This window comes from Numida meleagris, chromosome 2, assembly GCF_002078875.1.
Source record: "Numida meleagris isolate 19003 breed g44 Domestic line chromosome 2, NumMel1.0, whole genome shotgun sequence".
In the NCBI taxonomy this organism is placed as follows: domain Eukaryota; kingdom Metazoa; phylum Chordata; class Aves; order Galliformes; family Numididae; genus Numida; species Numida meleagris.
In genome coordinates, this window is record NC_034410.1 from 104939900 (window position 1) to 104962476 (window position 22577).

Genomic DNA, 22577 nt, shown 5'->3' on the forward strand with positions numbered 1-22577 from the left:
ACTCAAACTGACTGCAATGAACAGTTTTTGGGACCACAACAGCTTGTTACGTAAAATTAAGATCACTTAACTGCCAGTACATATCAATACAAAACAATTATTGATTAGGGTTTATAAAGAAAAATACAGGTAATTAAAGTACTGGGCTAATAAAGAGGGGAAGACTGCTTCACAGATTAAAAAGTACACAGGTTCTACTACTAAATATTCCTTTTTTCCTTCTTGCATCACGTCAGAGATGTCTAAAGGTGACCTATGTAGAAACTCTGATAAGCACAAACCATGTTAATAATTTTTTTTTTTTTTTAACATTACATACATTGCTTGGAGAGATAACTCCACTTGAAATGGGACTACTGCCCATAAGATGTAGGGTCAGCTACATCTTTGCCTACTTGAGTCTTGAAATCCCCCAAGGATGGAGATTCTGCAACTTTTTTCTGGGATCCTCTTCCATGGCTAGGCCACCCTTTTTGTGAAATTGTCTCTCCCCATCTCCAATCAGAACTTCCCAAGCCAGGATTTGTGCCTTCTGTCCCTTGCTTTATTGTCTGCTGCTACTGAGAATAATCTTTTCTGGTCATTCTTTTAACTACACTTCAGTTGCTACAGACCAGTAACCATTCTTCAGCCTCCTCCTTACCCAGGTCTCATGGATTACTCGTACTAGATCCCAGTCATACTTGCAGCTGTCTGCTGGACCCTCTCCAGTACCTAAACATCATTCATGAAATGGGACAGCCAAAACTTACACAATACTCCCTGTGCCAGCACTACATAGACAGGGTAATACCCATTATCATTCTAATAGTCCAGTATACTTTTTTTTTTTTTTTTTTGCAATGAGAGGACACCATTGACTTAAATTCAAGCAGGTGTTCACTGTAACCCATCGATCCTTCGAGTGGGGTCTATCTCAGACAGCCACTTTCTGCTTGTACTGATGACTGGATTTATTCCATTTCAGTTGGAAATCTTTGTTCTTCATTGAATTTTATGACTTTTCTGTAGGCCCAGCTTGCAATTTATCAAAGTCTAATGAATTAAAGCTGTACCATTTGGTGTTTCAGTCACACCCCTACATTTCATACCACATGCAAATCTCATTCTGTCATCAGGTCACTGATGATGAACAACCTGGGTCCCACCATAGACCCTGATGTACTCTGTTCTTTACTAGCTACCAACTAGACATACAGCCTTGATCTCTACCCTTTGCATCTAGTAGTCCAGCCAATTTTCAGTCCATCTAGTGGTCCATTTGTCCCGCACACATTTCCTGGCTTCCAGTGCAGATGCCACGTGAGAGAGAGACAAAAAACTGAATTCAAAATATATTTCAAACCACCATTATTTCCACATTCACACACTCATTTTCTGGTCTTACAGAAGGCAATCAGGTGGCAAAGCACAATTTACCCTCTGTTGATTCTGCCAGATAATCTTCTTGTCCTTTAAATGGATGGAAAAGGATTTCATGACATGATCCTTCCATGGATGGAAGGCTGACTGACCATAGTTCTGTGAACCCTCCTTTCTTTCCTATTTTAAACACAGATGTCATACTGGCCTTTGTTCAGTTAACAAGCATCATGATTTTTCAAAAATGATTGAGAGGCCTCAAACTTATTGGTCAGCTTTTTCAGCACAGTTGGGTGAAATTCATCATGCCCACAGATATGCTCAACTTTCCTAAGCAGTTTCTAACCCAGTGTTCTTCTGCTGATGGCTGATCTGCTTCCTCCCCAAGCCCTGTCTGAACATGCAGAGGTCTGGCAAGAAGCTCCACATGTAAAGACCAACACAAAAGAAAAAAGTAACGTTGAGTACATCAGCCTTCATGATGTTACTACATTGTCAACTACATCTATCAACGTGCTCCTATTTTCTCCATCTGTGCATGAAGTTGGACAAAGAATATTAATCACAGAATCATGGACTAGTTGACAAGAACCTGTGTGTCCATCTGGTCCAACCCCTGTTCAAGCTGGGACACCCAAAGCAGGTTGCCCAGGATCATGTCCAGGCAGCTTTTTGAGTATTTGCAAGGAGGGAGACTCCAGAAATATATGTACTAATATACGTACTATTCAAATTCACTTTGCAGACTGGTAAGTGTTGTGGCAAGCAAGTTATCTCCAAATTTGAATAGATTAAAAAAATAATAAAATCAGTGTTAATGCAGTTGCAGGTATGAGCACAGCTTTGTCTTAGTTCACCTCAAAGAAGCTGGAAAGGCACAAAGAATTACTATTTTTGTTTGCCTTTGGGAACATCTTGAGTATACTTGTAAGTAAAATACCTAAGTACATGTACAAACTGAAGGCAATAATACTACTAGGAAATTTTATTTTACATCATCCTTGAGAACTGTCTGGAGAGCCCAAGTGAAATAAGATTATATCTTACACTAAGAAATAATATATAATAACACAACACAATACAATAATAAATAATGCCATTATCTTTTCCAAAGCAAAGTTCGATTTTAATTTTCTTATCTCAAAATATAATATTTCCTAGTAAAATCCTACTATGATTTCTTAGTGTAGAATCAGAGAGATAAAGTTATTAATACAAGAAAATACTTCACAGTGTTAAAATTAAGTATATCAATTTATGAGTAATCAAAATGATGCAATTTTAAATTTGTTTTAAAAATAATTTCTCTGTTTTAGTTTATACACTGATATACCATGGCTGCTCAATGACAGATTGCTATGGAAATGCCAACGCACACAGTAAGATTCCCAGAGAATCCTTTGATCTTCCTTGCTAGACTCTGAGCAGAACAATACTCACAGCTTATATTCACAGGGCAATACAAATTATATAAGTATGAATTATTATGTGGCAGAACTTGCTGTAAACCATTTTTCCCTTTTCATATGGATATTTTCTTCTTTGGAGTAAGATGACATTATTAGCTCACTCTCTGCTAATTCAATCTTTCTCCAGCTGTCTCAGTCAGGTTCTCTGGCATTTTGAAATCATATTAAAGAACAAAACAGTGTAACTGAAGAGTTGTCTCAGAACACAGGAGAAATCTAGAAAACAGACTCACTGGTGAAGAGGTGAAGACTTGTTCCTCAAAAAAAAAGACACTACATTAAGAGAAACTTGGATTGCATGATTAAGGATGCATAAAATGCTATTGTTAATACCACATGCAAAACCCTAATACTGCCCTCTTGTGCACATGTATCCAGCGACTATTCAGGTTTCTGATAATGTATTCTTTGAGTGAAAGTATACCTGTATCTTTCAGCAACCTTTTTTCCATGTACACAGATACATTACACTTCATGCTGTTTTTAAAATTTTCCTAATCTGTATTTATATAATCAGAAAGAAACGATCAGTGTGGTATTCCTCAAACACAGTATACTGTGTCTGACTCAACCATCTGACTGCATACTAGACGGTCTCATTCCAAGATTCATATAACAGATGTATACAATTTCAAATCGCAAAAATTACAGGTATATACAACATAGGTAGCTCCAAAAGTAATGGCTCCTATTTATTTCCATGGAAACTACAACAGATACAAAGAGCGTAATCATATTATTTGATAGAGAAATCTCAGCTACAAAACACTGTTTTTCAATACAGGCACCACTCAACTATGCATTTTTCCCAGTGATGAACAAGAGCCTGCATGCCACACTCAAAAATCTGCATGGCTGTCCAGAACGTGGCTTGTCTTTCATACTGTTGTCTCTACTGCTGAAACACATCATCCACAGCTTCACTATGCTCACATCCACTGTTTGGTCTCCATAAACGTTCAGCAATTGTTGATGAATGTCAATGAATGCCATTTTCTCCATGTGAAGGAATTCAACCTTTGCTTCATACACACTCCCATGTGAAACACCATTCTGTCAGACTGGTCCTCTGCTGCCATCTGTCACATGGCAACAACATATAACGGAATATTGGTGGGAAGACTCAACCTCTACCTCTGGCATTGTGGCCCAATATAATAAAATAGGAGGCATTACTTTTGGAGCATCACAGACATACTCTATACTGTGACGTTTAATCAGTATCACAATTTCTTCTTCCATTGAATAGCTCATGGATTTCCTCACAGGTTTTCAGTGATGGTAATTTGCCATTGTCTTTTAAAACAGCACTCCCCACTTAACACTAGTTCTCCCTCTAAACTATACTGTAGTCTCAGCTGTGTAACCTACAGTTCAAACTCGGGGACCTGGATGTCCCCCAGATGTCCAGTATTATTTAGGATTCCTTATAGATAATTAAGATCACGGTGTGCAAGCTGCCATGATAGTTCTATATGGTTAGGCTGTAGCAAAAAAAAATAAAAATAATTGATGAGCGCCATATAAAGTGATGCAGAATGTGCGGTGTATTATATGCTAGCATTCCATATTAGAACAGTGCTCTGGAAATGCAGATTTTAAAATACTTGAAAATATAATTTGAAAAATAAATTTTTATTATAATGCCTGAAACTATTTAAGATCATTTTAACTTTCAAAATAAAAATCAGTATTCTGAAGAGAGCAGCTAGGAGTTATTTAATGCATTTCTGTTCACATGTTAAAAATAAACAAACAAAACCACTGTTCTTTTGGAGCAATTCCTAACAGAATTTTTTTGAATTCAGGAGCCTTTTTTCATTGTCATGGGAACTGCTCGTAGTCATACACACTCAGGAGAACCCAAAGAAAGCATCAATGATCAATGGTACCTTTTCTCCTTTATGTTTTGGAACTACGCGTTCTGACTCCTTATCACACTTGTTGCCCAGCAGTATTATGTCCACTTCATCACCTGCTTTCTAAAAGAGGACCAGCATTAATAAACATCAAGTTAACAAAAAAATTATATATATCAAACAACATAAGCCCTTCACCTTCAACTCACATAAACTGTCGACACAATTCCCTTGAAAGTAAAGGCTAAGTTTCCTCCTGACCTTTCCATCTGTAGAAATGTATTTCATCAGTTAGCGAGAACCTGAGGAAAACAGTAAGACTGCAGAGAGCAGGAAAAAGCCACTTAAAAGTAAAAGGTATAGTCTGGAACACCTTTCAGGAGGAGTAAAGTATATGGTGCATGGGTTCCATCTTCTGATGAATGCTTGATCTTGAGGCTTCAAAGTGACTGGAAATGCTCCAAAGTCACAGACACTGCCCTCCCTGAAGTAATGGCTTTACAGATTAGCATGTTAGTCAGGTCTATATCCAGCACTGAAAAGAAAAAAACAAAGGAATTTGCTGCACCTGAAAGAGTACCTCTCCGTACTTCACTTTGACTATAATTATGCTGTCTGTGTGCAAAAGTGCTCAATCTTAACATAAAAGTTTGATTATTCTAAGACACTTTGAAGAATGCAGTATATTTTTTTAATGAAGTAAAATGTTTAAAACCTCACTGATTTCAAAAGGAGGAAAAAGCTAGCTTTTTGACCTTGTCTCCATCCTTCGTTCCACTAATTCAGTTATGTGCAGGATGACTGTGAAATGCACTGGATGCTTTACATCAGTGTTATTTTAAGATAAGCTATTGTAACTGTAGATGACTGCAATCATGACAAGGAAATGGAACAGTGGAAATTGCGAAGTGACGTTTGCTGTTAAAAACATAGTATTTAAAACCCTCTTTTGATGCCTAAATGGAAAAAGATGAGTGTCTCAGTCTAGAGACGAGTAACTCAAATGCAATCTGTTTCCATGATGTACTTTGAAAGTAAATGCTCACAGAGCTTCTCTGAAGACTCAGAAGGTTTGATCTAAGGCTACTGATCTCCCTACAATCTGCTAATGAAATCTCTGATCTCCAATAAAGTCTTAATTCTTATAACACCAATCAAGCTGTAGGCTGTCCCTATCTCTCTTCCAGAGAGGATTAAAGCAGGCTCATGTCTTCAGAAGTTTTCTGGGGAGAGACATGCACAAACACATCTACCTATCCAATATGACAGAAGATGCCCCTTCTCAAGAAAAAAACAAAACTACACACTGATAATTTATCATTACAGATGCAGTAAAATTGGATAAGGAATGACCTGTCACCTCCACTAGCGATCCAGGCAGGCCAGGCTGAGGGCCGGCTGTTCTGCTGCCACCTGTACTGTGACTGAACAACTTCAAGCCCTCAAACCCTGATTCTCAGAATCTGTACCAGAAGACAAACTCGGACCCAGACAAGTCAGTTCCCCAGAGCACACGCAGATGCACATGGACACAAGTATCTCCCTTCTGAGAAATGAGAGGAAAAATCTCTTCATTAAGGGATGACAGAATCATTATTTTTAGTCTATTTGCTCTTTCACAACTAAGTTGCTTCATGTGAAGAGTATAGCAGCAGGCATGATTTATTATTAAGGAACACCATTTCATTTTTTTAATCCACTCTCATTTTAGAGTCAGCTAATCTCATTTCATAGCCACAGCTGATGTTCAAGATAATGCAGTATTAAAATGAAGTAAGCTCATCATAAGAGTATAAAGTACAGGCCTAAAATAATGAATCCATCTAACCTGGATTAATAGACCAAAATGCATTGGAGCTTTACTCATTAAGGTCAATGGTTCTCCTACATAAATATACATATATATACACATCAGTCCTTAAAATAGGGTACAGTAAACAGACAATTTAATCTCATCACACAATCAACTTTTTATTTGAAAGATTGTTCTATGTAGAAGAAGGCTTTACCAGTGACATTTGACTTTACTCTGAAGTAAAATGTCAAAGGGAAACGCTGGCATCCTTTCTGTACAAAAACATGAAATTCATACTGCAAATTTCTTTCTGCACAAAGAGCAAGATTTTTTGAAGTGGGAATGTTCTTTCTACACTACTTCAAATACTAACAAAATTTAAAGGCTAGAGACACCTGGCCTTTCAGTAAGTATTTATTCATACATTAATAAAATTTAATAATGACTTTTCACTTTAATTGGATTTTTAAGATGTTAAATTGCAGTTTCTTTCTTTTAGAAAACCAAAGGGTATACACAAAATGATCTTCATTCTGAAGAACTGACTGTGCTGGTGAGGTCTTAAAGGCTAACACAGTTTGACTGTGCAGACATCTGACCAGGTACTCAGTTTGCATAAAAACTGTAGAGATACACTGATTTGAATGGGCCAAAAATATGGCTCTACACTGCTTCTAAAAGCTGATTGTGTATTTTCATCTTCTTTTATTTATAGCTCAGAAATAAGCCTTCCAAATGCTAGATCTATAGCTAAAAAGAGGACGATTATTTTACAGTCGTTAAGATGCTATTAGGTACTCCAGCACTCACCAAGCTAACTGAGTTAGGAAACATTTTTCCCATGTCACGGAAAAGTACTATAAAATGTAATCAAGACAAAAAGAAAAAAAAAAAAGTAAATTTATTTGAATCCTGGGAATAAAAATAAGAAAAATGTTTTGCCTTGGTATCTTTCAAAAATACATCAGTTTCGGTTCACTCTCCTGATTTTTTACTCTGCTTTTAATGTTTCAAAGTTCACATTTTACTGAAGTTTCACATAAAAAGAATCAGAACTTGGAGAAAACCTAGCTGATCTTTTTGGAAAATGACCAAAAAGGCAAGGCAGTATCAGCACTGTATTTTTTTTTTTCCCAAAAAATGGAAGTTATAAGCTTGAGGTTGCCCAAGTTTGTTGAGCAGTCTGGTAGAGTTTGGATCCATCAGGTTTTGGCATAAGCTGGTGCTCACTGCTGGGCTGCCGCTCACAGGCTGCTGTGATGGGTGGCCACGTGAGGGAGCAGCACCATAGGCTCCAGATCCCTCTTTCTACCAAGCTCTCATCCAGTGAAGTGAGTTTTTCCTGCAGAAACACCACTTTGTCCTTCCACCACATTTCCACAGCACAGTTGTTCAGGGCCACACTATTTTTGTAATCATTGACTACAGTTTGAAATGGGAACAGAAGTTTGTTTCGGGGTCCAAACAGTGAACCTGAGAACCCAGCTCTGATAAATACACTACTCTAATCCTTAGTTTGTAGTTGAGGAAAAAGTGTAGCATTAATATCATTTTTCAGAAACCAAGATGAGATAGAAATACATATTAGCATGTTGCAAGATAGAGGCAAAGCTGGGGAAGGTCAGAAAGCCAGGAATTTTCTTCCTCCTGCACACTAGACAGTGACACTAGAAATGCATCCTTTGTACTAATGACGAATAATTTGTTAGGAATACCCTAACCCCACAGTCTCCTTGACAGCATCAGGTGTAGCATTCATACATACTATGATTCTCACAGATGCATCTCTTTCCATATACTTTTCCAAGTGCCACAGTAAGATCTCAATTACAAATGTCTTGTTCCCAGGACTTGGGTGGAATTGTACAAGTGATGGAATTTCATAGAATCATAGAATCAAGCAAAGTTGGAAAAGACCTACAAGATCATCCAGTCCAACCATCCACCTACCACCAATAACCCCACTAAACCATGTCCCTCAACACAACGTCTAATTTCTTGAACACCTCCAGGGTTGGTGACTGCACCACCTCCCTGGGCAGCCCATTCCAGCACCTGACCACTCTTTCAGAAAAGCAGTATTTCCTAATGTCCAGCCTAAATCTCCCCTGGTGCAACTTGAGGCCATTCCCCCTCATCCTGTCACTAGTTACAAGAGAGAAGAGGCCGACCACCAGCTCACTACAACCTCCCTTCAGGTAGTTATAGAGAGCGATAAGGTCTCCCCTGAGCCTCCTCTTCTCCAGACTGAACAATCCCAGCTCCCTCAGCCCCTCCTCATAAGGCCTGTGCTCCAGACCCCTCACCAGCTTCGTTGCCCTCTTCTGAACACGCTCCAGGGCCTCAATGTCTTTCTTGCAGTGAGGGGCCCAAAACTGAACACAATGCTCGAGGTGCGGCCCCACCAGTGCTGAGTACAGACGGACAGTGACTTCCCTACTCCTACTGGCAACACTATTTCTGACACAAGCCACGATGCCATTGGCCTTCTTGGCCACCTGGGCACGCTGCTGGCTCATGCTCAGCCGTGCATGATTTGTTTGCATCTTAGTAAACTTTGACTCAATTAGACATAGAACAATTTATCCTCAAAACCAGTCTGGGTTTACAGACATACCAATTTAGCAAGGTGACAAGGACAAGAAATTTTCAGTTCTAATAAGAGTACTAACAAACCCACCTATGAATTGGAACAATTCAATCCTTCTGGCACCAAGCTTTCCCATCGGAGAAATTAAAACTCAGAACAGTTTAAAGTCAGATTAATTTATATTTGCAAAGCACCTTGCTGTAGTGCTTTCATTTAAGCATAATGCAGAAATACTGTCCCAGATCCCAGCTCTCAGCTGCACTGAGTTGCACAGAACCAGAAAAGGGCACGATGCAAAACAAGCAGTAACCCACCACACCCATACATTTAATACCCTGGTTAAGGGGTCATTTCTTTTAGAAACCACAAGAAGAAAGCTAATGTATTCCAGAAGCAGTACATTATAGCAGCAAGTGCTGGCAGAAAATTTCCAGCATGGTGGTAATCATTAGGATATTGTAATGCCAGCTTCATAGGCAGATCAGCACAATTAAAACAGGCCCAGTATATTTGAAAAAAACCCAAACAACTAGAGCCTGCCATCTGTGTTAGTTTCCGGTGACCCAGAGACCATGCGTGAATCATGCAGAGATTTAGGTTAGCAAGGACTTCGGGAAGTCATCTGGTCTAACTCTGTGCCCAAAGCAGGGCCAACTTCAAATTTCTGACAGTTGCTCAAGGCCTTGTGGAATTGAGTTCTAAACATCTTCAGGGGTGGAAATCCAGATCCTCTCTGGGAACCTCTTCATGCATTTGACCGCTACCACATCACATTTTTTTGCCAGTATGTAAGCTTCCTCAACACATCTTGGAAAGAACTGCTTTCTGCAACTGGTTTTGGTACCTGGTTACTGGGATTTGATTTTTAATGGCCAAATAGAATCAGCCTTTCAGAACAGCTGCATTCAATAGCTAAAAACCATGTTAGCAAAGAGGAGGAGCACCTTAATAAATAAGACATCATCTATGAATAATTAACAGTTTCAGGTTCTAAAGTAATTTTCTGACAGCGATCGTGCTCCTAATGAGTGCATTATGAATCCACTATGCCTGTACTGGATTTGTCAATGAAGTCCTAAGATACTCAGCTGTGAGTGTAGTTTTTCAGTTTTTCCAGTAAGCGCTTTTATAAACCATCCCATTAGCTTCTTCTAGTGCTGAATACAAGTGTTAGAATAAGAGATATGCTACCATGTATTTATGTCTTGAATATCCTTAAACAATAATTCATTTTTAATAGGAAAGTGATGATTCCACTCTTAAAATAATTGAAATATGTTCCTCATATTTCAATTAGTTCCTCCCCCTTACCTTTTGGCAGCATTACCGGCAATCTCATAGCCCTGACTAGCAAGTTTTTAAGAAATCAATGGATTTTCTAGGAATGCTGAATTGCTTTGGTTTTTACAACAGTTGAAAACAGCAATGGCTTAGCACACTGAAGAGATTTTTAAATTTTTTTCCATTTAAAATCTCTATTTATAGAATTAAAAATAAAAGTGCAATGTAATTACTGACTCATTTCAAACAATCCTGTTTGAGCGGCTCAGGTGTAAACTTTATCAGTCTGGCATTTAATAAAACCCATCCTGGATTCCTTTTTTTGATTTTTTTTTTTTACCCTTGCAGATTTTTAAGAGTGCTGAAGCAGCAGCCACTCTAATACTGGTCATTGCTGGGGTATGAATTACTGGCTTGCATTTACAGACCAAAGCAAATGCAAGGAATGTCGCCATCCTGAAGCAAGTAATTAATTTTCATGATACGCCCTGTGTTTTAACAGTTATTGCTTAAAAACACTTCTTTTGCAATGAATGGTCCCATATATTTTCACCAAGACACTTCAGAAATTGATATCACACTTGGACTAAATTAAATTTTTTATTATTATCTAGCTCCATTACAACATTCACTAATTGCTAGCCTTGAGATTGGTACAATCAATCATGCAATTTACATTCCTAGAAATTGCCCAAATTGAGTATTTCTGTATGTTTTTAACATTTTAAACTAAGGTAGTACTTTCAGGCAATAAGATTAAACAAACTAAATATTAATAGCTCGAGTATTTTACATGAAAGCTTTTAAGTATCATGAACAGAAAAAGAGGGTTATGCGGGTATGATTTCCTGACTGACTTCTGCTGATTTAAGCTTAGCCTCTTCAGCACTGTGGCCATGAGGGCCAGTCCCATCCTTCCCTCCACCCCAGCCACATGGCCCAGATACAGCATGTTTATGCTTGTCCATACTAGCCCAGTGACTCAACCATCTGTTTTTGTAACAAAAGATGACAGGACTGAATGACCTCTCCAATGCCTGTATTTCATATGATATGTGTGTGGGCTGCTCCAAAAGTAACGTCTCCTATTTTATCACATTGGCCTGCGATCTCAAAGGTGGATGTTGGTGATATGGCAGTAGAGATTGAAGCTTCCCACCAATATTTTGTTATATTTTGTTACCGCGTGGCAGATAGCAGAAGAGGAGCAGTCTGACAAAACAGCAACTGACACGGAAACGTGTACGAAGCAATAATCTGTTACTGATGCCCTGCTCATGGAAAACTCTGCACCCACTGATATTTATCAACACTTGCTGAATATTTCTGGAGAGCAACCAGTGGATGTGAGCACAGTGAGGCGGTGGGTGGTGCGTTTCAACCGTGGAGCACCTCCACTGGGGCAGATTTTGATGAGCACAGCATGCAGACTCTTGCTTATCACCGGCAAAAATGCAGAGCTAGTGGTGGTGACCATGTCAAAAAATAGCACTTTGTAGTTGTCTACCCTGTGAAGCAGCAAAACTGCTTCTAACAAGTTCTTTGCAATACAAAGCAAAGTATTGTTAGGAATACCAATATTTGCATATAGGAAAAAAAAAATTGACTCACTCAGCTAGTGACAAGGATCTCTGGCTGTAGATCACTTCTTTCAAAAAAGCTGCCTTTGTCCATAAGATGTGCTCTAGAGCATAGCCCTTAGATGAGCATGGGAAGGGGGCTGGGTCGTGGACTCCCTTCCAGTCGCATGGGAAGCACAGGTAAACTGTTTGCACCTGTGCTTCCTGGGGCGGCCACCCCCCCTACCCCCTTCACCAGGTGCTCAATCATCAGCTCAGGTTGTGACCTAACAGTTCCCCTACAGTAGCTGAATACTTGCTTTATCAAATAGTGCTACTGTGCTCTTTTTTTCTGTTGTTTCCATGGAAAGAAATAGGAGGCATTACTTTCAGAGCTACCTATGTATATATACATAAATACTATATATGTATATATAATCTCAGTGGATGTACATGGGTAGCCTACGCTTCCAGCCACTATCAAGCTGTGTGCTAAGTAGTAGCTAATCATGAAACTGTCCAACGAGCTGCTTTTCTAGTTATGACTTGTTGGCTTGCCTAACAGAAGGGCACACACTTTTCTTAACAAAATGATAAAACACATGTTTTAGGTTGAAGTGTGTTCAGACAAGTCAGTAAGAATATTTTATCATCAGGTTTCCTTTGTAGCACATTACTGAAGTTACGCTCTGTTGACACTAAGACTTCCAAGATAGCTGTAAGGTCAAGGATAATGATGTACTACATTACCATAGTAATGTTCTTTATACTGAAGTAATGTATATGCAATGTCTTACCAACAGTATTAATATCCTAAGCATATATTATTGGATATATGACCATGTGTTGTTCGTTAATTCATCTGTATACTGAATGGGTGACAAGAGAAAAGGATGCATTTGATGTTTTTTTTTTCAGAACCTGCTTTCTAAAACGGGCTCTTCCACCCATCATGTCATATTCCTACCAAGTCACAGAGGAGTTTGTTAAGTATTGTAAAAAAAAAAACAACTGCCTGCATGTTTCTTGGATTTTAATCAACAACAAGCATGATCTTTTTTGGAATCATATACAATCATAGTAACTACAAACTTTCATGTTATTACTTAGAAAATGGACCTGTCTCTATCCAATGGCTACCATATCAAGAGGGACTGAGTAATACAGGCTCAGCATACTGGGTTACAAATAGCTCAAGGATCTGATGCCTGAGGGCTTGTCAGCTCCTCCCTCCCCAGTTCCTTCCTCACACTGTTCCCACGCGTTATTCTCCTGGCCTTCTTGTTCCTCCCCCTTACCTTATGCCAACTCTAATATCTGTCAGACCTTTCTGTGAACCTCATAAACCCAGTAATGCAGTGGAAACCTACCCAACCATTTTTCTGTTAATTTTCCACCATGTTAGAGAGGTACCGTGAAGCTCAGAGGGATCTGACAGGCTCCAGAAGCAGAGGGGAAGAACATATTCAGACCCAGGACAAAGTAGGTGGGAACTAACACCTAATCTGGCAGCCATGTGCTGTTGAATCACTTCCTATGTCACCTGAAACCACACTTCCCTGGCTGCAGTGCTACAAGCAACTGAGCTAAGCCACCAAAAAAAGATGGTCCTTTCTCTCTGTCTGCTCCTTCCCCTTGAAACCATCCTCTGAAAGGGAATATCCAGCAAGAAGAAATAGGATCTTTCGTTTGATTTGTTTAATTTGATTTTTGAGATGAAGCAACTATGCAAAAATAGTAGAATTAGGAATGGGAAATCACTGGTTAATTTTGACACTGAAGCTAATTAAAATCCTGGGATGAGCTCGTGGAGATTGGCTTGTAGGTCTTGTGAACAGTCACGCTGGTGACAAAAGCACTTTAACTCAGTATGTGCAAAACCGGATTAAGAGATGTATTTTCAGTTTATTTCAAAAAACACTCCTGTATCAGCAAGGGGTTGATCTGGATAAGCTACGCGGTATTTCAGTTTCACGTAACAGTAATCCTACTGGCATACTACGTACTGAGTTAAAAGTAAGACATTGTGGTTAGGAACGTACAGCTCAAGGAATAATAAATTTAATGCAGTCATTTAAAACATAAACTGCATTAATTTATTGATTACCTTCATTAAAAAATCAACCACTGTTAGATTTATTTACCTCATGTATGTCTTTCATCCAGCTTGTTACACCTTGAAAACTGTCCAGATTTGTGATATCATATACAAGAACAAAGCCTTGGGCTCCACGAAAATAGCTTGTACTGAGTGTGTGGAATCGTTCCTGGCCAGCAGTATCCCTGAAAGAAATCATAAAAAGTCACCAATAAATAAATAAATGTAATATCTATGAATAAACTGTAGAACCCCTTCTCTCAAGAAAAATCACTTTATATTCAAGAGTTGACAAAATTTTTAACCCTAACTTGAAAAGAACAAGAAAACATAAGGATGAAAGAGAATCTGGGTGCCAGATTTCACATTTATTCAACAACGAAAGAAATACACTGAAAGTTTGAGTAATAACGACCTACTGGGAAAGCTCAACCAGTGGCCAAATTCTAAGTTCAAGCTTACCATTGCTTCTTTATATACAGTTAATCAAGAACACCAGTACAACTCAGGTGGTAAAAAAGGATTTCTGGAGTACAAACCCTGCAGGAGTCAGGTAACATCCTATATTCTGACAAGCACATTGTAAACTGTGACACAGACAGGGAGCTGGTTTAGGTGGAAGACAGGTTTTGGGAAAAAGACACAATGTAAGAGGATGCAGAGATTGCCACCTGCAATTACCGCTTAAGAAAGCTGCCAACAAGTCTCCAAGATTCTTGTACTAAAACCTGAGGTGGAGCAACTGAAGATCTAACACTGGTCAGAGAATTAATGTACAGAGTTACTTCTCCAGAAGTTAGGTACCAGTAAATATAGATAACCTGCTGTATGGGATGCATGTAGACACAGCTGTCAGCATTCCTATACACCCTTTAGAAAAGCCTCAAAACAAACAAAAAAAAGTAGAGTGCAGGTTCCCAAAGATCCATCAAAATAGCTTTCTTTTGGCAGTCTTTTGAGCCTGCACTTGTTCGGTAATGAAATACAGAATTTTCTTGCTTTGTCACTTCCCCCAGTGTTCTGATACAATTAAATATAATTAATGTGTTTTGTAGATCTGCATTGTTTGCATGCTGCAACAGCAGAATTTTGATAAAGCAACCTAGTAACAATTTTCTTTTTAACTTACTAAACTCAGATTTTAAAATGACCTACTACGTAACAATTGCACCTTATGAAGGCATGCAGTTAAAAAAAAGATGAGATATGAGATTTTTTCATGTTGTAATGTACATTAGTTAGCTTTTATTTGTGACATAGATTAAAACTTACCATATTTGAAGTTTCACTCTTGTACCATTAAGCGTTATACACTTAACTTTAAAATCAATGCCTAGAAGAAAGAAGAAAATCTGTAACATTTCTATAGTAGCATGGATTTCCATTTGAAGAATTTTTCTCAAGGCTAGTTATCATGCAATTTAAAACAGAAAATGAAAAGGAATCATACCAAACAAAGAATAATTCATTAACTATACACATTCAAAATGGAAGTTGCAAAAGAAAATTATTCAATGGTGAAAACAACTATGTGTCAATACATTACAATAAAAGCAATGGAGGGGCATGTCAAAGCAAAGGATACCCTGAAACTACAGGTACATATTTCCATTAAAAGGTATGTGGCAGGACTGCAGCTTCATGGCTTAGGCACAATAATACTTGGCAAATATACTGGTGATTTCAGTTGTTTCCAATTTCATCGCAGAACAGCTATAGTTAGCAATAAACACTTACAAAGCTGTTACATGCGAAGTGCCATTTTTCTATTTTTACTTACAAATCCCTAAAAAAATAATCTAGAGCCGCATGAACAGGAATAGAAATTAGCTGTATTAATTAAATGCAAAGATGAGCATACACTGGATTTCATTCAAATCAGCAACATCTGTCTCCACAGTCTTAATCTTTCTTTATCCCAAATACAGGGTGTTAATGCTAAAATCAGGCATTAGCACTTGAAACCAGTGCTGTATGTTGTCTCTATGTATATTACACATCTTTCCTTAAAGATACTTTCCTCATAATTTGTAGTGTTTTCCTTTACTATATTATCAAAATACTACTCCGGGTGTGGTAAATGATTTCTGGATTTGTGGGCTGTTGCAGCGCCAATCCTGAGGCTGGAATCTGCCCGCTATCACCTGCTACCTTAGAGGGATGCATTTCCTCACTTGTAACTATGTTCCTCTCCAGTTACTATTCCGCTGACACTTGAAATACTTTTTACTGATTGCTCTGCTCAGATTTTCCCCCTAAAAATTAAGAAGGCTATTTCTGTCAGCTACGTTAAGTAAAGGTAAGTTAAGTAAAGGTAAGTTAACACTGTGATAGCGGGTTGCACGGCCTTCTCCATGGTCAAGAATCCACAAGGCCAAAGTGCAGCCATGTAACTTCAGGGTAGCTTGTCCGCTGGAGAGTATGTGCTCACATACAACATTCCAATGGTAATAACATTTTTGGGTATATGTGGCAAAAGAGTTAAAAATTATTATGATAATCATGTCCTTCATTTGATGAATTTTTACTGAAGCTTCAATGGCAAGGGAAGATGAAATTATATAATCAGTGTCCGTAATTAATATTACACAAAGCTTCCTTGATGGAATTAATAATGTTAGCTGGAAATGTAATTTAAGCCAAATTTGTTCGTGTGCTCATGTAAGCTGAAATGTGAACGTTATGGAAAACATTTGCTCCTGAAATTCACACAGTTTTTTTTAATTATCTGTATCACTTTCTACAACTGATATTAGAGCACTTGAAAGGGACCAAGAGAGCACTGGGAGGCTGGAATGTCACTTTCAAACAATGCATTGGGAACACAGGGAAAAACCATAATGCAGTGAGGGATCCCCAGCCCTATAGGAAACAGTTCTGATTTGACATACATTTTAATAATAAATTGATATAAGCTTTTTTTGTTTATAAGAAGGGAGGCAGAGTGCTGAATCAGGCTAAACCTTAATCTAAATTAAAATAAGGCATATTGACTTCTTAAGTCAACTTCAAAATTTATTGACCTAGAAGGTCAATGAATGTTAGTGAAAAGCAGAAGTCAATATGTTCTGCATGCATGAATTGTTCATGTCTTTATATGAAATTTCATGCAAACTTAGCAAATTGAAAAGACAAAAAAGAAAAATGAGAAATACAATGCCAAAGAGACAGCTCACAGATTTCAGATGCATTTCAGCCCATGTACTATACAAGATGAATAACATAACAAAGCTAGCATTGATTACCACTCTTGAGATAAACATCAATGCAACAGCTTGTACTTGCTTCTTTTAACCTGTCAAATTAAACAAAGAATGTGTACACTGGGTAAAAGCTCAGATTCTAGTTATTTCCAAGTTTTATAGCCATGACATTAATTTCTTTTCTTTATACTCAAAATATTAAGTATGCCCACATGAGGACTGAGGCACCTTAAATACAGCAAGGTCTAAGAAGAATTAAAATAGTCAGCCATATAGGAATTCAGTTGTGAATTGCTCATCTCCTCCCTCAACATCTATGAAACAGTTTCTGACCATCTGCAGAAGTCCTCTTCCAAGAGGACTTCCAATGGGCTACAAGACCTTTAAGGGTCCTTTCCAACTCAAAAGATTCTATGATTCTATGAAAACCACAACAGACTTTTCACCCTGATACAGCTGAGAACGTCCTGATATAGAAGGCTCAAAAATATGCCTGTCCAGATACAACACAAGTTGGAGCAACTTAGAAGAACGCTGAGCTCCTGGCAAGAAGTCCTGCTCAGCAATAGCCAGGGCTGAAAGGAAGGGCTGGGAGCTCCTGGCAAGAACGAGAGGAAACAACCGGGTTGCTGTTGTAATGACCTCATAATCTAACAGCAGTTGGTGAAAAGAAATCCATGGCTGTGCTGTGAGTGCTTATGACTGATGACGGACTTCAGCCCATGGAACAGCTGGGACTCACTCTTCCAGTCCTGGAGCAACCTTACTTGGGTCGAGTGTCAACCATGATTCTCCTATCAAACACCGAGCCCTTACCATGTTGGTGCATCACTTCATCCAGACACTTCTTTCCTGTACACATCAAGGAATATCTGAATGTGAGTAGTATCTGAGTGCTCACAAACACCAACAATTACTGTTTCCCTAAGAAAAACAACTCATGGGATAAGATAGCTTGCTAAGAACGACTGCAAAAATCATAGCAGAAAATAAACTCCACCAGAATTAAGATGTGGATTACTACTAGGATTGTTAACACACAACATGTTTACCTTCAATATCATTAATTTTTGTTCATAAGTTCTATTTCCTGAGTGAGTGAGTATTGGGGTATCCACAGAGATTACAGAATTGTATGGGTTGGAATGGACCTCAGGGGTTCATCAAGTCCAACCCCCTGCTAAAGCACGTTCCCTACAGTAGGTTGGGGAGGATTCACCCCTCTACAGACCTTCCCGCACAAAACATGCCTGTGGGACCACAGCCACCACAGTCCAGCAAAGTAAAAGCCTTACAGTCAGGGAGATTGTGAGCTTGCAATCCTATTCACTTGTATACAAGAGGGGCTTTTCTGTTCATAAACTTTCCCTGTGGTGTTATATGCAATGCCATTGTTTAAACAAAAACATTACTACAGCCTACTATTCACAATGCAATGCACCTGCCTTATGATGCGTATAAGTTTAATTATAAAACTTTAACTGCTTATAATTTACCCAAACTGCATAATTGAGGAGGAGGAAGGGCATCCATCCTTGAGTGTTTAAGTGTCACATAAAGGGCTTTCAGTGAAAATTTACTGTGGATGCATGTTTTTTTTTTTTTTTTTCATAAAATACATAATTTTAGAAAATTTCACTACTGGAGCCTAGCAGGATTTTTTTTTCCCCTGCAATGACAGTCAGTTTTTTTCTAGTAGCAAAAACCCGTGATTCATGACAACACAGAAATGAGACTCTTCGCAGCTCCCAGACAACCTTTCAGCTTCTTTAGCTGTGACTCTTTGCCACTGAGGGTGGTGGTGACATACAGTTTAGTCAGGAAACTCAGATGTCTGAACAGCCTGGATAAGCTTCCTGCTACTCTCGTCAGTGTTCCAGGTGGACAACGGGTAGAGGGAAATCAATTAGTATCAGATGAACATTCAACAGGCTGCACAACAGATAGGGTTCTCTGGGCTGAGTCTGTGTAAAACTGGCACGTGACTGAAAATATTCATTTTGATAGTGGCGACAAAGAGGAAGAAGACACCATGATTAAAAAAAATCTGAAATATTGCAATGAGTCTTCTTCCTTAACACCATTACTGACCACAGCTGTGCTGCAAAGACTGAAACTTCCATATTCTCAGCTGTGTCTGTCCTTGTGAGTACAGAACTTCCACCTTCAACATCACTACTGTGGAAGCCGTCACCAACAATCTCATTGAGTTTAAGAGTCCAAGCTCTAATATGTCTTGTAAAATGGAACTAGGTGGGATGGAGTATTTCAGAAATAACTTTAAAAATCACATGCAGGTAACAAATACTACATGTGAGGTATTAATTTCCATTTCAGATAAACATATTAGCATATGTTTTTAAATCACTCAAGAATAGGAACAGTAATAAAACTATATAAGGTTATGCTCAATCCGCAATGGTCACAAAACAGTTTTCATCTTTGCTATTCTTTAGTCTTTCAACCTACAACAGGAGAAATATATTCTCAATATCTGCAGTATACCAGAGTTTTTGACTCTATGGCGGTCTGAATTAAAAGTAAAAAGAATCTGTTTCAAAGTAATAATCTCAAGGCTAGGAATCTAAGTTCCAATACAAAATGCACTGTTAAAGCTGATGTTTACTTTCATGGACATTCCTTGAGAGTACTAGATAAACCTCAAAACAGATTGCCGGCTTTAAGGATCCATTTCACTATGTCTTTGTGTTGGTTTCAGAAGATGCTTTGGAAGAAAGTGCAGGAGAATGAGAAGTGGTTTAAACCCTGATGTGGGCAAGTCAAGTAACTTTATATATGGGCAGTCTTTTAAAAATTAAAATTTCTCACTCAGAAATCCATGACATGTCTGTATCATGCGTGCAGGGGGTCAGCTCACCATTCTGTGGGCGACAAGAGATGGGACCACGGTGGCAATAGAAAGCTGACAGCCACCCTAGGGCTGCTGGGGTACTGGATGGGGTCCCCCATTCAGCTACATCCTCTGGGCCCAGCGGGACTGATCATTTCCAACTCAACAGTGGTTCTGCTTCAACAGTCACATATATGGCCACTTAGAGCAAATGTCTTGACTTTACACCATCAAAACACATTAACACAAAGTCAAGAGTTTCTGTCAGAAAAGACGGAGGAACTGAGAGTACTACTGAAGTCCGAGAGCTCTTTGAAGAGGCAGTTTTCTCTGCGGGCACAGCGGTGTACCACAGCCAGGCCTCCACTTGGAGCCACGAGCATCAGTACAACACAAAACAGACTGCCTCCACGAGAGCTGGAGCAAAGCGGTTTTGGAGCCAGAACCACAGCACTGCGGTGCTCCCTCACACCCCGGCCAGCCAACCGGCAGTTCCAGCTCCAGGCACCGACACGCGGATGCCACCGGGCACCTGCAGCAAAAGCCAGGCAGGCACGGACAGCCCAAGGACAGCGAGGAGGACTGAAAGGGGAGCGGGCGGGGCCGAGCCAGGGCTGCGGGAGAGCGCGGGCAGAGCCGGCCCGCGGCGGGCGGGCACTCACCGATCGTGGCCAGGTAGGAGGAGGAGGAGAAGGTGGCAGCCGCGCTGGGCTCCGTGTACCTCCGCACGATGGAGGTTTTCCCCACGCAGGACTCCCCGGCCATCACGACTTTCAGCAGCAGAGCCGGCCGCCCCTCGGCTCCCTGTCCCGGCACCGGCATGGCGGGCAGGAGGCACGGAGGGCCGGGCCGGGCCGGGCCGTGCGGGGGCCGAAGCGCCGCGGCCGCCCCGATGTCATGGGGAAGGCGCCGCCTCCGCCCGCGGGGCCACCACCCCCGTGGGGCCGTCCTGAGCGGGGAGGCCGTGCGGTTCGCCAGCGGGCTTCTGCTTTTGAGGCGGGCTGCGGCGGCAGCGAGTGGCTCAGAGTGGCTGGGGGCTACAGAAGCACAGAAATAAAGTCTGCTTGTTCTTTCCTTCCTAGCACTAAAGACCGAGACAGAGGAAATGAGTTTAAAGTATTTCCTCTTTTTCACTTTTGATTTGTAATTGGCTGTCACAGTGGCCTGTGGCATGAAACCAAACAAACGTGCATCTGCCGCGTAGACTTGCTGCACATAGCTGGATGTTTTTACTGGAATCCCGTGGTGTCCCTTAGCCGTTTGCTGATGTGCACACTGAACTCATCTGATGTGACAGATTTAGGAATGGGACATATTTTGAACTAAAAGTAGGAATAGATATTTATAAATGTTTGTCTCTATCTAAGTCTGTAATGATTCCCCCAACATTTCCATCTTCAACCCTTCAAACAACTCTTCAGTTAATTCACGTACAAAGAGCAGCAGATTTAACACACACTCTTTGTGGAGAGCAACTCTGCAAGTTCCACTTACCGCAGTTTGGGAAGTCTTCTTATCAGATGACCGATCACTCCCCTCTGAGCCACATGCAAACCTGCACCTCAGTATGAAACTGCTTAGCCACAAACCTTTAGGACTTTGTGGTGGCAGATTTCCAAAGGATAGCAACAGCTTGTTTCTAAATCAGTGGAGCTTCATGCATTGATGGGAAAAAAGAAATCTGCTATAAATAGGGAAATAATGAGTAGAAATGAATGATGAGATCAACTAGTGAGTTAGCTGGTCTTTTCTGGGGGTATCTGTGAGACATTTCGGTGTAAAAAAAGCACAGCTGACAAAGAAGGTATCGATCAAAGTGTTTCTGTTGGGGACAGAGAAATACTGTGCATTGATAAGAGTAAAAGCATTCATTTTATTAAAGCATTTGGAGAGCTCTTCCTGTACAATGAAGCTGCAAGTGGTGGCTCGCTTACTTCAACAAAACGAAGGCTCGGAGGGAATAGTCTTACTGTCTGTCACAGATTAAACAATAAGGAGACGAAAACAGGTATTTAAACAAAAGGATGATGGAAGGAATATGGTGACCAGGAATATGTCTGAGCTGTGAATTGTGAGGTTTCTAGTGGCATTTCAGAGTATTCGTTCAGTTGAGATGATCAAGAGACAAATCTTGATAAAGAACGTGATGAATTTGTTAGAGAAGCTATGACTGACTGCCTGCAGCAGGGAGGGACTGAACTTGTAAACCAGAGTACTTCCTATGAGAAATATCCCCTAATTTCTAAGCAGTTCTGGAAAGTTCTGCTTCCTCATGCACAAATTTGAAGCTGCTGTTGATTATCCCAGATCTGAGTTATGATGTTCTAGCATCTTCTGGTAGTTCTTATAGATCAGAGATGATGATGTGTGTGGGCAATCTGTAACATTTATGGAAAATTTAGCATTTGAAACAACAGCTTTGTCTCCAGTCAGCTATGAATCAATACCCCTGCAGTCACTGGAGCCCTCTCCAGTTCTCTACTCTGAAGATATTTTTCCCAAAACTGCCT

At 39.8% G+C, this 22577-nt stretch overlaps 1 protein-coding gene across 3 annotated transcripts in view; it reads right to left on the reverse strand.

Moving 5' to 3' along the window:
* The window catches only part of LOC110393183 (ras-related protein Rab-10-like), a 31806-nt gene extending 10664 nt beyond the window's left edge, over nucleotides 1–21142 (reverse strand). Inside the window, exons 1-5 of one of the 3 annotated variants that reach the window (XM_021385746.1) lie at nucleotides 20730–21141; nucleotides 15286–15346; nucleotides 14060–14198; nucleotides 4724–4813; nucleotides 822–4315 (exon numbers count right to left, since the gene is read on the reverse strand). In XM_021385746.1, the coding sequence (XP_021241421.1) occupies nucleotides 4259–4315; nucleotides 4724–4813; nucleotides 14060–14198; nucleotides 15286–15346; nucleotides 20730–20889 (507 nt within the window). In that variant the 5' untranslated portion in view covers nucleotides 20890–21141 and the 3' untranslated portion in view covers nucleotides 822–4258. Of the gene's footprint in view, nucleotides 1–821; nucleotides 4316–4723; nucleotides 4814–14059; nucleotides 14199–15285; nucleotides 15347–20729 lie in introns of those variants that run through there. The other 2 variants (XM_021385744.1, XM_021385745.1) reach the window with 2 other exon arrangements.